The sequence below is a fragment of the Phaethon aethereus genome (genome assembly GCF_964289735.1).
Source record: "Phaethon aethereus genome assembly, chromosome: 3".
NCBI classification, from domain to species: Eukaryota; Metazoa; Chordata; class Aves; order Phaethontiformes; family Phaethontidae; genus Phaethon; species Phaethon aethereus.
Window position 1 is genome coordinate 64,229,344 of NC_138576.1, and position 15,100 is coordinate 64,244,443.

Below are 15,100 nucleotides of genomic sequence, written 5' to 3' on the forward strand. Positions count from 1 at the left end.
ATGCAGCCCGTTGCCCCGGCTCGGCGGCAAAAGCTGCTCCGGCAGACAGCAGCTCCAGGGCTGCCCGGAGGGCAGGAGCAGCCCCTCGCCTCCCCCCGGGCAGGGCGAGCGAATCCCCCCACACCGCGGAGCAGAGGCACCCACACAGCCAGGCAGGTCCCCGGTGCCTCTCCAGCGCTCCCGTGCACCCACCAATCCCACAGGAGTGAATTTAGGACCGTGGCCAGTTTGTAGGTATTCGGTGGCCTCCGAACACCACCTCCGATACGAAGGCGAGCACGGAGGAGGGAGGCAGCGAGCAGTCAGCAGGTTCGATCCCAGCTTCGTCATTCTGCATCCTCATGGCTCTGGAATAACTTCATGGAAAGAAAGAGCCTTGCCCTGAATTCCGAGCTGTGCCTGTGAGGAGTTTTGCCCCCTGGCTCTGTTTCTCTTTCAGCTATCGGGAACAAATGACTTTTTAAATCATCCCCTCAGCCACCACCAAAACCTCATTGCTGTTGGAGCTAGTACTGTTCACCACAGAAAGAATGCGGTCACCTGTGCAGAATAACGACTGTTACCTGCAGCACTAAGCACAGAAGATTCATCTTTGAAGCAAAATAATATCCCAGACTAGCATATTAGCAGCTCACCGTGTTTCAGACAGCGTGACGTGGAGACAATACCTGCTCAGGAGTCACTTCCTCACCACGAACCGGTGCAGCCTGCGGATACAGTGCGATAGTGACTCATCCCACGTGAATCCCACAGCTGAGCGGCTGCACACTTGGTCTGACTCTGGTTTACAGCCTGCTGGAAAAATCTCATCAACTGGATGACGTAAATATAAAATATTCGGAAAAGATAAGCAGATAATAAATCTATTCTGACACCGGCAACTAGCATATGCAAAGATGACTGCATTTGAATTAAAGTAAAGCCAGGCTCATGGAAAGAAGCATACAAAATAAAGACAAAGGTTTATTATGGTCAAAGTACACATGGAGCTAGCAGCACTGAACTGTTTTTAAGATAGCCTGATGTTTCTTGCCCTCATTTCAATTTTGTGTAACTTTGCCAATCTTTAGCAATTTCAGTTACCTTTGAAAATTTGATTTTTCTATCCCAGACTGGATATTTTAAAAAAAATTCAACCACAATACTTCAGCAGTATCTAAGAACAAAACCAATTAAAAGATGTTTTCTCCTAATGAAAAAACTCTGCTTGTCTTTTATTTACAATGCTCTGGTGTTTATATGCTTTGCAGCAGTGACTTAAGAGGCGTTGATTGCCTATTTATATATCTTTCACCATCCCAGAGGAACTATACCTAAATATAGCCAAATTACAAATCAGCAGTGGCCAAACTGCAACTTGTTGCATTTTAAAGCACAGCTCTTTGACTGGCATTTGCATCTTCAAATGCTAAGTTCTAGTATTGCCAAGGAGCCCAAGGAAGATCGTCCATCCAGAAAGAAGGAATCCCAGGAGGGAAATGAACTGACCCACTTCGGGTCAGTTTGCGTGCGTCGACTGGTGGGCTGCACTGGTGGAGGGCCATGCCTTACAGTTCCTGCTCCCCTGAGGTTTCTCTGAGCCCTGGGTGGGACCTGTGGGCTCAGGTCGCAACTTCTCCCTGGGGATTTGGGATCGGGGTGGGCTTGGGAGACAGGAAAGTATGGCCCTGGCAAGGTAGCACAGGGGATGTCAGACTGAACAAGAGGGACAAGTCGTGGTGAAACGAAGGTCTTGAAATGTCACATTCTGGTCTGGAAGTGTGGCTACTCTACTGGAAGCCACGGAAACCTAAAATTGCCGATAAAGGCTTATATGTCAATAAGGAATCTGCTGGAGCCTCCATTCTCATGGACTACTCGCTCTTGCCTTTCACAAATGCTGGATTTGACTACAATAGGCACATACTGTTTTCCTAGAAATGTTAAACAATTTTAATGGTTTCTAATTGTCCGTTTACAAGCCCAACAGACTGCAGATGCCAGTGCTGCTGCACCGTGGACCATTTTCAAGGAAGGGGGGACCTGCCAGTGCCATCCTTTGCTTCCACGGTTGTTTGCTGCAGCAGGAGGAGGGAGTGCTGTGCATGAGCATCGCTGGTATCGTGGCACTGCAGGAACAGCAACTCAACTAGTGCAGAAACTACCAGTGTCAGAAGCTGTGCCCTTTTGTGCCCACCCTCCGCTGCCCAGTTTCAGGAAGACATGCATGGGCAACCTGATTTCTCAGCAGAAGAGCTTCATTTATCTTCTCAGTAGCTGCTGTATGTCATTTGAATTTGTTTATTTTGGATCACTGAGCGGGAGGTAAGGGTGCACTGGAATTGGTCTGAATCTGATTTTTTATTTGTTATGAAGTTCCTGCTTGCTAGCCATCTCCTGCCCAATACCTGTGAGACAAAAAGGGAACAGATAGCCAGTGACAATCACGTTTTAACTATATACAGTATTTTTATAATATGAATTATTCTGGTCTCTCAAGTTAGCCACCTAAATTAGTGTCTACTGTAAACATCAGTTTCTTTGCACTTCATCTCCTCATCTACATTACAGGATAAAAATTACTCCTAGCTTCAGAAGCACTGTGATTGCAGATGTTCGTAAGACACCAAGATATTGTCTAATGATGAGCCTTGGCAAATCAAGGAGGGGTACGGGTCGCATCCTTAGTGATAAAAGAGCAATGATCTGTAAGAAAAGACTCAGCAGAAGACAGATCTACTAGTAGGCATGATAAGACTCCCTTGGCAAAACACAGGAGTGGTTACATTAAGTGTTGCACGACCCTCAAATGCGAGAGGTTTCATGCCTGCTTTTTGTTTAGTCTAATGCTGGACTTGGAAGAATCTCTGCAAACGGAGGCTAGTGTTAACATGAATAAACAATCTGTAGCATTGAAGGTAGGCTCAGAAAGTCTTCAACACAATGAATGTTTAAGACCGTTGCTAGGTAGTGATGATTGATCAAACTTAAGCTTTTTGTTTATAGCTCTGGTCCTTATACATACAACCATCTGATACTCTTGAGGTATAGCTAAATGACATCTGCTATAAAAGGCAGCACACATGTGTTTTTTACCCACACCTGCCAAAGATTTCTGTCTTTCAGTCTAGCTACCAGGAAGTACATCACTGTCCATTAATGTCCATGTTTTAACAGCATGCTCTTCCCTTTTATAGCTTGGTGTCAGATATATTTGATTTTTACTTAGGCAAGGATAATTCTTCTTTCGAACAATGTTTCCATGAATGAATTATAATGTGGTTTCACAATTTGCTTATGTTAGCTATTGTGGCCAACTCAGTGTAAGAACGAACATCTCTGAGAAAACTGGAGAGGCAACTATTAACCAAGTAGGGGATGGGAAGAAAACAAAGGTTTGTAAATTTTTGATCAATTTTTGTACAGTTTGTCAATTGGACAACAAAAGCAAGACACTGGGGATTTTACAGGGCCAGTGCACCTAACTTCTGCTAGGGTGGGAGCTATATGGATCACCAACTCTCCTGGGCAAAGCCTATGACTTCCAGCCCCAACCAAACCCAGTCACGTGGTGTGAGAGCCTCCATGCAGGGTGCACTGAAAAAAACCAACCAGAACCATAACTGAATACTCCTTTTTCAATGTACAAAAAGAAATTTCAAATGGTTGGAAAACACAGCAAGGTGAGTTGCAGAATAGAAAAATAACCATCCTATGAAAACTGACCTTAATTTTTCCACATACTTGACTGTGATAAATTCAAGCTTGTCTCATACTCCTAACACCCATTTAAAAGTAAATGTTCAAAAACTTCTGTTACAAAAATCATCGCTTGATCTTGATGACTATCTCTAAGGTAGTCTATTTTTTTTTAATGTTTTATGTTATTATGTTTTGCAGTATGTGAGCTTGGCAACCAGCTGTGTGTAAATACGTATTCTCCTGTTTTCTGCAAAGTGCTTTCCTAAAGTTTGTCTATTTTTTCTGACAATAAAAGATATTACAGCTTCCTATATTCTTTGCTGCTCTGGCATTGTGACACCATCACACCTACCAGACTATGAGTTCATCAAAATTATCTTTACCATTAGAAGCAGCAGATGAAGATGAATAGGCAAAGTTAAAATCATGTTGTTGCAACACATTTCTTATATTTGTAGTGGAAATGCACTGCTGCCATGAGAATATCTGAACAGACAATGGAGTATTTCACTTTCAACTTTATAGTAATGAATAGCTACATTCATTACTATAGAAACATTTTAATACGCTCACAGATGGAAGATCCATGTGCTTCTGCTAATTCTTAATTCTTTTCTAACTGAAAGAGAAATTAGCATATTGTCAATATGCTAAGCTTCTGTTTCACCAAGACTGATCATTTCTAGCCGTGTCTGATCCACAGGTAGACAACACTGGGTAATACTGTTACGGTCATCTGTGCCTTCAGTAGGAGATGCTGTTTGTCTACGGTGTCAAGAGGATAATTTTTAGAAGGTATCCTGGAATTATTTCTCTGTTGGGCTCCATGACATCTCATAGTCCATCATAAGCATTCCCATGTTAGCTGTGATAAGCCTTATAATAATTACTGCTGTCTTTATTGACCTTTGCAAGTTATTTCTCTTTTTCAGCTTTCCTGCCCTGATGGTGGACAGTGACATTGCAAACACTGTCTGGTTGAGGTGGGGTTATAATTTGGTTCTTGATTAATTAGACATGTATGAATTCTTCAATTCAAACTCAGGTCATGGTCATTCTATCAATTACTCACTATATCTGCACTGATCCTGTGTACCTAGGGATGGTGTCCCATACTGCCCATAATTCACCTATGATAACATAAGTTGTTCATAAATATTTAGTATTGTATTACTGGGTCTAATAGTTGCATAACCTCTGACTGCACCTTGCTGTTCCATGTCATTAAATGGATAACTTGAATTGATGACTAAAATATTCATACAAGGACATGGCTGTATTCTGTCACTCTCTTTTTGCTCCAGGTGTGCTTGCTTTAATTCAAGATATACAATAAAGTACATCATTAGATGTTACTCAGAGTTAAACTTTCCCTATAGTTGTTACCAGTCTTAACTTAAGGCAGCCATAAGATTTGGATCACACTTGTTTTAATGCAATATTTTTCTACCTTGATCTGAAACCTTGCATCAATAAAATCTATTACAAACTTGTTTTTCTCTCTGTGTGATCAGAAACACAGTGGACAGGTGGGCCTTGTTTGCTTTGGCCAGCATCAAGGTATAAGGAAGAAATATTGACGTGTGAAGAGCAGGCTTTTCCGGCTCAGAAAAGGATGAGGTTCATTAGGAAACCATCTGGAGTAGCGTGTTGAGTCATTGACGTGAATTACATATAAATTAATTTAATGCTTCTCCTCTGGCATATCTGTCCCAGAGTCAGTAAACACTCCTGTTCTTTCAGAAACTCAAATTCTGTCCCATAAGACAAAAGTAGGAGAGGCCTTTTTTTCCCCCTAAAGATGAGCTAATGTTCTCTCTTTTCTAAGTCCCACCCAGCAAGTAGGAAAGTAAGTGCATAGCTGGTTAACTTTCCATGAATCCAAGAGAAACTGTTCTAGATGAATGTGATTTGTTGCATCGGTCATTCTTTGTCTCTCTGCTACTGTATTCTGAATCTTTCTGTAGTTTGCATCATTTGAAATCATCCTTTATTACAAAACCTCACATTTCCTAAAACTGAACTTCACCTAGTCACTGTGACCACCAGCTGAAAGTCTGGTTGGTTTTTGCACTCTTTCCAGGGAACCCTTACCCAAAAGCAGGGTTCATGGTTCCTGTGCGTTAAAATGATGGAGCTATTCTGAGACTGCTGCAATGGTCCATGTAACTTCATCCTCTGCTTGGTTTAATTCTTGCTGTGTCATCAGAAATGAGAAAGAAATAAACTCCTCAGCAGTCCAGTGTTTGGCACCCTCGTTGCTCTCTGAGGGAGAGAACAGCTGTGCAGTAAATTTTGAAAACTACAGGTCAACCATTCTTTAAATTTGGTTTTAGCTTAATTTTCAAAGAATCCTGGACTTCTGCATCCCTAATGGATGAGGTTCGAGACTCCTTTCCTGTTATCCCATAAACTACTTAACTAGCAATATCAATTGTATCCTACCCTTTTCCAACTCTGACAGCCTAAGACAGTCAGCTCTGCATGGATCTGGGAAGTACTCCATACTTCAGAAATGCCAGCAAGCAATACGTGAGAGATTTTTATGTTCAATCATCACATCCTGAACAGTGACAAGGAAGCAGAATGTGACATAAACTCTACGTTTGAATAAAGAGAAAACAGTTATTTTAAAATATAAATATCTCTCAGGAGCCCTATCTGCTTAACGCTAATTCAGGAGCTTATATAACTCTCACTGACTCTTCTGGTACAGGTAGTTTAGGAAAGTTTAACCTGGTATATCAAGATAAGCCTAGAAATAATATACTGAATGTCTACAATTCTGTTCAGTCTACATCTCCTGACTGTATTCCTCTTCAGCTTCACAAAGATTTTTATAAATTCCAAATCCATTTTGAGTGCATAAAATACTCAGGATACCAGCGACCTGCTAAGTGTTTGTTTGTTTCAAGTGCCACTGATGCATATGTCAGGCATTTCTTTCTAAAATGTCCCCAGATTCTTCTTGTTTGTGGATTGGCATGTAAAGCTATTCATGCCAGCCAGTGAAAAAAGATTTTAACCAAGTGATTTGACTGCCACAACAAAAACAAAAGTCAAATTACGCTCACAGGCCACTCCAGTAAAGGTTCTTTTTTTTTTTTTTTTTTCCCCACATGAGCAATTCTAGGCCAGGTAATAAAAGCATATTTTGCCTGAAGGGCAGCCAAACGGGAGCTGGAGGTGGGCGGCCGGGAGCGCGAGAAGGAGGTGCGGCGCAGGCTCCACACCCGTGTTTGCAGCTCTTGCAGTGCCTGCGTGGTGGGAGGACGGCCGGGGCCCGCGGCCGTCCCCCCCAGCGGGGCTCCCTCTTTCTTCCAGCCCTACCCCGCCGGAGCCAAGGCCTGAGCTGTCTCAGGGAACGACCGAGGCCGGAACAGGAAGGTATCAGAGGTACCTCCTCTGGGGTAGAGAGGGAAAAAGCAGGGTTCAGCAGCAGCAGTGGAGACAATTATGTTTTGAAGTTAAAAAACATTTCAGGATCTTTTTCAGTACTGGAGTTCACATGTCCGGGTAGCTCTTGCCTTTCTCTGGGCGTTTCCTTGACCTCTCGCGGGGCAGCACGGAGGATGGGTGGGGAAGCACGGCTGCGGGGACCACCCCCAGGGCAAAGCCCCCGGCTGCTCTGCTGCAGGGACACTTTCCACCCAACGTGCCTGACTGTGCTAAGCCCTGCGCAAACCCACAGACTTGCGTGGTCAACGGGATGACACTGCAAACCGTGGTAACCAGCGTGCTCCGTCTCACTTGCCCTTCCCAAACTGTTGCTCCTCATATGTGAGACAAGGGGCCCCCAGAGTGTGCCAGACCGCCTCGGGGAGCAGGGTCAGCTCCCACCCTTCAGCATGGCCCTCTGCGTCTTGGAATTCTGGAGCCCACACGCACTACACACCCAACAGTCACTAACAGTACTGCCACGGGTCGGTCATAATCTCACTTGACCAAAAACTCCTCTGTTTGATGAAAGACTAGCCTGGGTTACAACCACAAGTCAGGTGAGAAGATGATGAGGTGCTGGACAAGCCACCAGCAAGCTCAACCTCGAGGTCCTGCCTGTCTTGAATAACTGCTCCCAGGCGGCACAGTCCCTCCCCTCAGTGCGAGCTCAGCTGCTTTATTCCCAGGATGAAACAAGTCCTGGAAAGAGCCGCTAAAGTTGTGTGCTGAGAAGCAGCATCACCTGGGAAAACAGAAATCATCCAATTTCAAGAACTTGTGGGTAACATATGCTGCTGTGCACGGGGCGGGAAGCCACAGAGTGTTTCTTATGTGCCACACTAAGGGCAGCTCAGTGCTAAGCGTGGTGCAGGCTGTATGACAGGGATGTGAAGGGCAGTGGATGCAAAAGACTATGGGATAAACACGGAGGCAGGGACCACTCCAAGGCGTGTGTGGTGCGAATGAGGCCTGTTTGCTGCAGAGCACGATAGACACACCCCAGGTCCAGAACTGCCAAAGTTACACATGTCATTGCCAGAAGTCCCAAATAATGCCCGTTTCTCACACTACGTGGTCAAATGTGTTTCAGGTACTACAGCGTTGCCTATTTCCTCATGTTTTAACAGTTCCGAAGAAATTTTTCAAATATCCAGGAGAATGTGTTGCCATACGTGTTTATACGGCGAGTCCGATCTAAAGTGCATTGGACCTGGCGGGTGCACGCCATGCACAAAGCCGTGCAAGCTGAGGGACTGCAGAACTGAAGATGCTTTACAGAGCTCAGCTGGACTCAGCGCCTGTGTGGGTTGTGGAGGACCACTTCCTCTCTTTAAGCCTGCACCTAAACCCATTTAAAAAATCTGTTTTTCTCTTCATCGTACAGTCACTCGGTCAGAATGGGGCCCAGGCCCGTTGAGCAGGAGGGACGCCCTGTGGTGTGGTGTGTAAGGCTGAGAAACATGGACTCTTAGTGCTTATACAGTCTGAAAAACAGGCAAAAGGGACAGAAAGGTTTCCTTGGCAAAGATTTGTTCTGCAGCAAGTCAGCAAACTTCACATTTCACACATTTCAGTATCAGTCTTTTTTCTCCTGTTTTCCGGGCAATCTACATGATACCTTTGTGAAAACAATAATTTCTAATTAAAGATTTCACGTGACAGCGCATTCGTACCAAAAAATAGTCGCACTGGCTCAAGCTCTATTAAAAAATATACTCTTGATAAAGGTACGGGACAGAGTGATCACATTGCCGCCTTCCAAACAAACTCAACTGCTGCGGCTGCTGAGCAAGGCAGCGGAAGAGGAATGATACAGGGTAACTGCCACGGCTCATGAGGAGACGGGTCACTGCAGGGAATTCCCCTCCTGCCTACGGTGGCTGCGTACCAGCTACGGAGCTATGCTACGGGGAGGGTCGCAGAGGATGCGGCAGGTCCTTTTCATAAAGCCTTCCGAAAAGCGTCGCTGTTACGAGCGGTTTCGATGTGCCATGCTTACTTTTCAAACGTCCATCACGTAGCACCTAGTTGAGAAGAGAAAGAACGATACTAATAGTCCACTAGCAGAGTAGCAGTATTGCACGGTACAGAACAGATAGGCCTTAGATGTTGAATATTTAGAGGCAGCACTTCTAAAAGACAATCATGAGAAGGAAAGAAACCAGAATTCTCTCTGGCTTTGCCATAGCCTTTCTAAATTTCCTCGGACCTGAAGGTCTCTAAAACTTCCTCCAGCTCAATCTTTGGGAAAAAAAGGTCATTTTCTCCACCTCATATGAAGGTGAGAGTGAGAATAACTAGTTTGTTAGATTCTCATTAGTTACTCATACATGGTGATAAAGGTTATATACATATCTAGTACAGTAACTTGAAATCTTTCTTTGCTTTGTAGACCCCAAAACAATTTCCAGATGGAAGTAGAGAATTTCAAGCTACTGGCTATATGTTGCTTTTCTTAGTTACTTTTTACAGATCAATTTGTGTCGCAGCCTAAACCACTCATTCATGACAATTTGAAATCACTGTTGTTCACAGACTGTGAACACCTGCAACTTTTTGAGAGTCTCTGTGACAAACAATAAGCAGGTATTTGTTAAGAAAATATAAAATATTTTCTTAAAATTAGACCATGATCATATTTTAGCATACCAATAAATCCTTTGATGTGTATGTTTTCACAGAAATCCCATTCAATGCAAATATGCAGGATAAGCAATGCTTTTTCATTCTCTACCTTGTAAAAAAGTCCACCTTGTTTCCCCTAAAACCTTTCAAGTCTTTTTCACTGTCTTCAGTGTTAATTGTAAGCTTTTACAGACCTCTTCCTTAAGAGGTTATTAAGGTTATTAATCAATTAAAATTTCATCTAGCCTTTTACAGAAACATAATCTAAGGTTTATGGATGAAAACATGTTTTAATAAACATACATGATAAAATTTCAAATAAAAAATAAACCCTACAAAACCTTCAAAAATCCCTTTTAACATTTTTAACTGCATAGGATCTCTTCTCTTTTGCATGACACTCATTAATAATTTTTCTTGCTTGAACATTTTCTCAGAGTATTTGATTTCTTTGTCTACTAAAAGGTCCATCAGCAGAAACCTGTAGAAAATTGCTCCTTCAAAGCTGCCATTTATAGATTTAGGACCTGAAGTGGGAAGGCATATTTGCTAAAGAAAACACTGAAGAGATTCTTGGCCTTAGCATTTATATGTTCTCATCAGTAAAGATTAATTTAATCCATCCTCTTGAGTTATGGTCTGCAGAACCAAAGAAAGCGGTTCTTGGATGGGACTTTGCTGCCATATCAGTTTCCAGTGCAACGGCCCGGAAAACCTTGTGCCAAACAGCTCCAGGGTGCCCCATTACCTCGAACTCCCCGGGGGCCAGCTGCACCCCGCTGTACAAGACTTCTGGAAAGACGTAGTTGGTGCCAAAGGTGCCGCTGAGGGAGAACATCTCAAACTTGGTCTGGGCAGTCTCCACCGGCTTCCCGCACGTGTTTAGGTCTGTGCTCTTGCACTTGAGCAGCGTGCATATCTGCAAGGGGAAGGGTACAGAAAGGCAAAATACTAGTACGCTTTCAACAATCAAGATCCGGATTTGACTGCAAGAGAAGTTCTCATTATGCAGGAATGGACAAGAGTTTTGGGATGGTTGGGGATGTAGGCATATACAACCCACACCCGCCCCTACAAAACCAGTTACCTGCCAATGGTATTTTATGAGAGAACCGTGAAGTCCATCAAATGCACCCAGGACATAAACTTCATCTTCGCTCTTGTTCGACATCCGATAGATCAAATGACAGCAGAGATCTCCTTGGCAAACCGTGTAATTTCCAGCTTTTTGCCTGAGTTCACTGAAAGTGAATATATCCCGCCGGACAGTTCCCGAAAATGTGTCTTTTCCTCCCGGGAATTTCTTGATGCTTGTGGCATATGAGCTCCAGTTGACGGCAGGGGGGTAGGTGGGGGAAAGACGAGGGCGTGCGCTCAGCTCCGCTAGCAGGAGACATCCCTCCTCTGTCCTGCTGTCGTAATAGTAGGCGGCGGGTCCCTCTGGCGTGAACAGCCCGCTGCCTGCCGAGGACACCCACCAGCCCTCCGTCAGCCGGCAGCCCGGAGCACAGCTTGGCAGGGGGGCCAACTACCCCCCATGCCACACCGGCAGGCTTTTTCAGTAATGCTATTTTCAGTCAACATGCTACAGAGAACTTTGGAAAAATTTTAAAGTGCAGAACCCATCATAGTGTAAAAACACCACCTAAACTTCACAGGTTTTGTGCATCGCTGGACCTTGAATCTGAGCCTTAAATGGCAATTTGACATGTGAGCATCCCTTTTTTTAAAAAAAACTTAGGTTAATTTAAATGTAAATCAGAGCTCTAAGAAAGGCATATTTGCCAAAGAAGGAATCCATGGGAATAATTACACTTCACAGAAGGAAATCCAGAGCTGTGGTTTACACTCAGCTCAGTCTATTTAGGGCAGGCAAAAATGTTCCTCTGTGGCTTTCACTTCTGCTTCAGCGAAGAGTTACAGATGCAGCTACAGCAACGTTTTCTCTGTTTACAGAAAAGAATTTTGCAGTACTGCAAATTTGCAAGTATTGCAAATTGGAATCAAACCAAAATATAAACATCTTTAATTCTCCAGCAGCAACAAAAACCTGAAAATGTTTTATTCAATATACACCAGGAATCCTCCTTTTGGTTTTGGGTTATTAGGTTCTGTTTAAAACATTTTTTCCTCCATTTAACTTATGATTGGATTGTAAACAACACATGCTGCTTCTAAATAAGAGACTGAAAATTTAAGTGAAACTTTGTGGTATTTTTTAAAGGAAGTTGCACTTCTGAAATATAAAAATGTAATGTCATGGAGTTTCTCATTTTGCCTCTCCCAGAATAGTCAACATTTTCTTGCCTGAAGCTGTTTACTACATTCAATACAACATCTAGATTATTTTTAGTCTGATTGAAACACTATTTTCCAGAGGCTTCACTATTTGTAAAACATTTCTGCCGGCTTCCGAGTCCAGTACTCTGAAAACAATTTCCCTTTTCCCAGGTGCTACTCACCTGTCATTGCCGAGATGATGTTGTGAGTATTTGCTGAAAGCAAATTCACACCCATGCCCATAGCCCAGGCAGAGTGAAACTCAACCGCAGTCAGAAACGGTAGGACATTCATCCAAGCTGTTGGGAAGAGCACGGTGTCCACCTGCAACTCGCTCACCAGCACCACGGCAGGCTCATGGAAGAGGATGTCGAAGCACGTGAAGATGCCAAACTTCCCAAAGGGGGTCTCAAAGGTGACGGCTTCTGGCTCTTTAGGGTAATTAAACTGAGTTTCTCCTCTAAATAGGTTGTACTGCAAGTGAAGAAAATGGCATATTAGAAACTAAAAATAAGGCAACATTCCAGAGGTAAACCAGTGGAACAGGTTGCCCAGGGAGGTGGTAGATGCCCCATCCCTGGAAACATTGCAGTTCAGGTTGGATGGGGCTCTGAGCAACCTGACCTAGTTGAAGCTGTCCCTGCTCATTGCAGGGGGGTTGGACCTTTAAAGGTCCCTTCCAACCCAAAGATTCTGTGATTCTGTGATTATGAACAGCTACTTTTACATCTGAGATAGGCTTGAAGGCAAAGCTGTGGGTTGAGATTCCTAAGCTGGCCTGCACAGTGGGTTTGCCTCCATTCAGCCAACCTCCTCCTGCTGCAAAATGGGGTGGCTGCATCCCCGCTGCCTCCTGGAAGAATGCCCAGCAGTACTAACTGCTGAACCCTGCCAAGATGTCCCCTGCGAAAGCACTATCTGGCTTGGCTAAAATTGTGCTGAGGATCAGCTAACATTTACTGAGTGTGGAAAACTCCGTCACGGCTTGTTTCCCGTTTATATCATAAATGTAGCCGTTAGGTGTTTGGTATGCGGCACGCACTCTGCTGCTGCGGTGCTCCTGGGAATGATGCCTCATGGATTGAGCACTTGCCTGCTTCTCCTCCTGGCCATGAGAACCTTGTACGGGATCATCCTGGACTGGTTGTAGCTCCACAATTATGTAAAATTATTGTATCCACCAGCTGAAATTGGTGCCAGAGAGATGAAAAGTATACTGGTAACCAACGGCAAGGTGATGCTGAAGCACCTGCTTACCTTGTGGTAACGAGCCACCAGTTTCCCCTCCGGGTCAAAGACGATGTTGGTGTTGTACTGATAGCGACCGTCGCTGGGGCAGCTGGGATCACTGGAGTTACACGGCTTCTTGTCCCCAATGTTTGCAACCACATAGATGGAGTTATTCCTGGCCATGCAGCTGAGTCGTTCCTGCACGGGTGCTGGAGCAAATCTAATGTTTTTTAGGTGGGGGAAAAAAAAAAATTACAAGTTTAAATTGTGATGTGGAAGAAATGCATTCAGTATTACTGTCCCACTAATTGCATATCCTGAGGTGCAGATCAAATCATATTTTCTGTTAATGTTCTTCTCTGTTCATAACACCGTTTTAAATTGCTGGTCTCTCTTAGCTTTAAAAAATTATCTCTGTGTGTTCTTTCCTGTACCCTTAACAATGTTATTTTCTGTGTGGGTATAATTCCCAGATAACATACATACAAAGATATGGACAGCTTCAGAAAACAGAGGAGAGACTAAATCAATATACAAATATAAACTTAACTTAAAAATAATTTTCAGGCAGACCTAAATCTTGACATAAAAGACTATTTTAGCCTTTTTAAAGACTCTTCACTTTAAGGCAGCTGCCCATTAGCTTTAATAAAAAGTGGCCGCAGCATTTAGAGCTGAGGACTCTTGAAAAATCTTCCTTCATAAAGCCACAGAACAGAAGAATACAAAAGCTTAGCTTAGACATGAACCTGGTCCTCATGGGGTCCCCTACTGATGGGCATTCAGAACAGCCCTGTGCAACACAGCAGACTGTGCAAGCGGCTGGATTTCTAAAAGGTGTTTCTTTCAAATCCAGAGAAATACGTTGTGCGGTTTGATTTAGAAATCACCCAGCCACACGAACTGAGGATTGAATCCCTTTGTCTAGTCAATGAATCTGACATGATAATAAACTAGCTTATACTTAAAGAAGATGTTCACAACTGATCTGGAGTGATAAAGTTTTACATGTTTTAAAAATAATGATTTTGCCTAAATTTCTTCATTTTCTTCCTTTTGCAATTTTTAAAAGTGAGACTGTCTCAATGCTTTTTACTTTGCATATTCCCATTAGCTTTCAATTAAGTGTTGGTTTTGATGCATCTCATTTATATGGTACTTGGGATTTTTAATAGATTAAAAAAATTAACAGCTCTTAGGCATTTACTGGGAGCAGCTCATGACTCCATGAGACACTACTTTAAAACCACATACATCAGTGCAGAAGACATCACCTTGTGGGGTCGGTGCAGGGAATCCAGTTCACCGCCGGATCAGGGATATCCTCCAGGTAGGGATAGATGGTTTCTCTTGTGAAACGCCAGCCGTAAATGCCGTCTTCAGGAGTCACAATGATGTGGGCACCCTGACACGACAGGCTCCGTTAAGAATTCACCCATCAACAGAACCAGAAGGGTCAGCAGGAGAAGACAACACTAATTAACAACGCTCACAATACACAAAGTACCTGCTGGGCAGCTTCCTTGATGGCCCCTTCCAAAACATCCATGTTTTTGTTCATCAGGGCCAAAGCATCATTGGGAGAAACGGGCTGGTAGGTGGCATCTGGCAGGATGACCGCGTGCTCGTAGACGGCTGCGATGAAGGTGTCGGAGGCAAGGGCCTGAAGGACTGCGAGTGCAAACACCGCAGCGTGCAGGAGCGGCTGGGAGGGGAGCATGGCTGGTGCCTCGCAGCTCCTGCATCAGGCATGGGCAATATAAACCAGATAGAAAGAGGAGGAGTAAACACTAACAAGTTTGCTTTGGAAATAATCCTCTGTTGAGTAATCTGGGAAGGTACA

The 15,100-nt window shown here is 43.8% G+C and overlaps 1 protein-coding gene across 1 annotated transcript; it reads right to left on the reverse strand.

Moving 5' to 3' along the window:
* Positions 1 to 9,026: 9,026 nt before the first annotated feature.
* Positions 9,027 to 14,977, reverse strand: LOC309403491 (pantetheinase-like; the record flags this gene model as incomplete). The annotated part of the gene is made up of 7 exons (XM_081997642.1): positions 9,027 to 9,146; positions 10,496 to 10,666; positions 10,835 to 11,204; positions 12,206 to 12,501; positions 13,285 to 13,477; positions 14,532 to 14,662; positions 14,765 to 14,977. 7 exons carry the CDS (start codon positions 14,975 to 14,977, stop codon positions 9,027 to 9,029), a joined length of 1,494 nt encoding a protein of 497 aa, XP_081853768.1.
* Between the last annotated feature and the right edge of the window lie 123 nt (positions 14,978 to 15,100).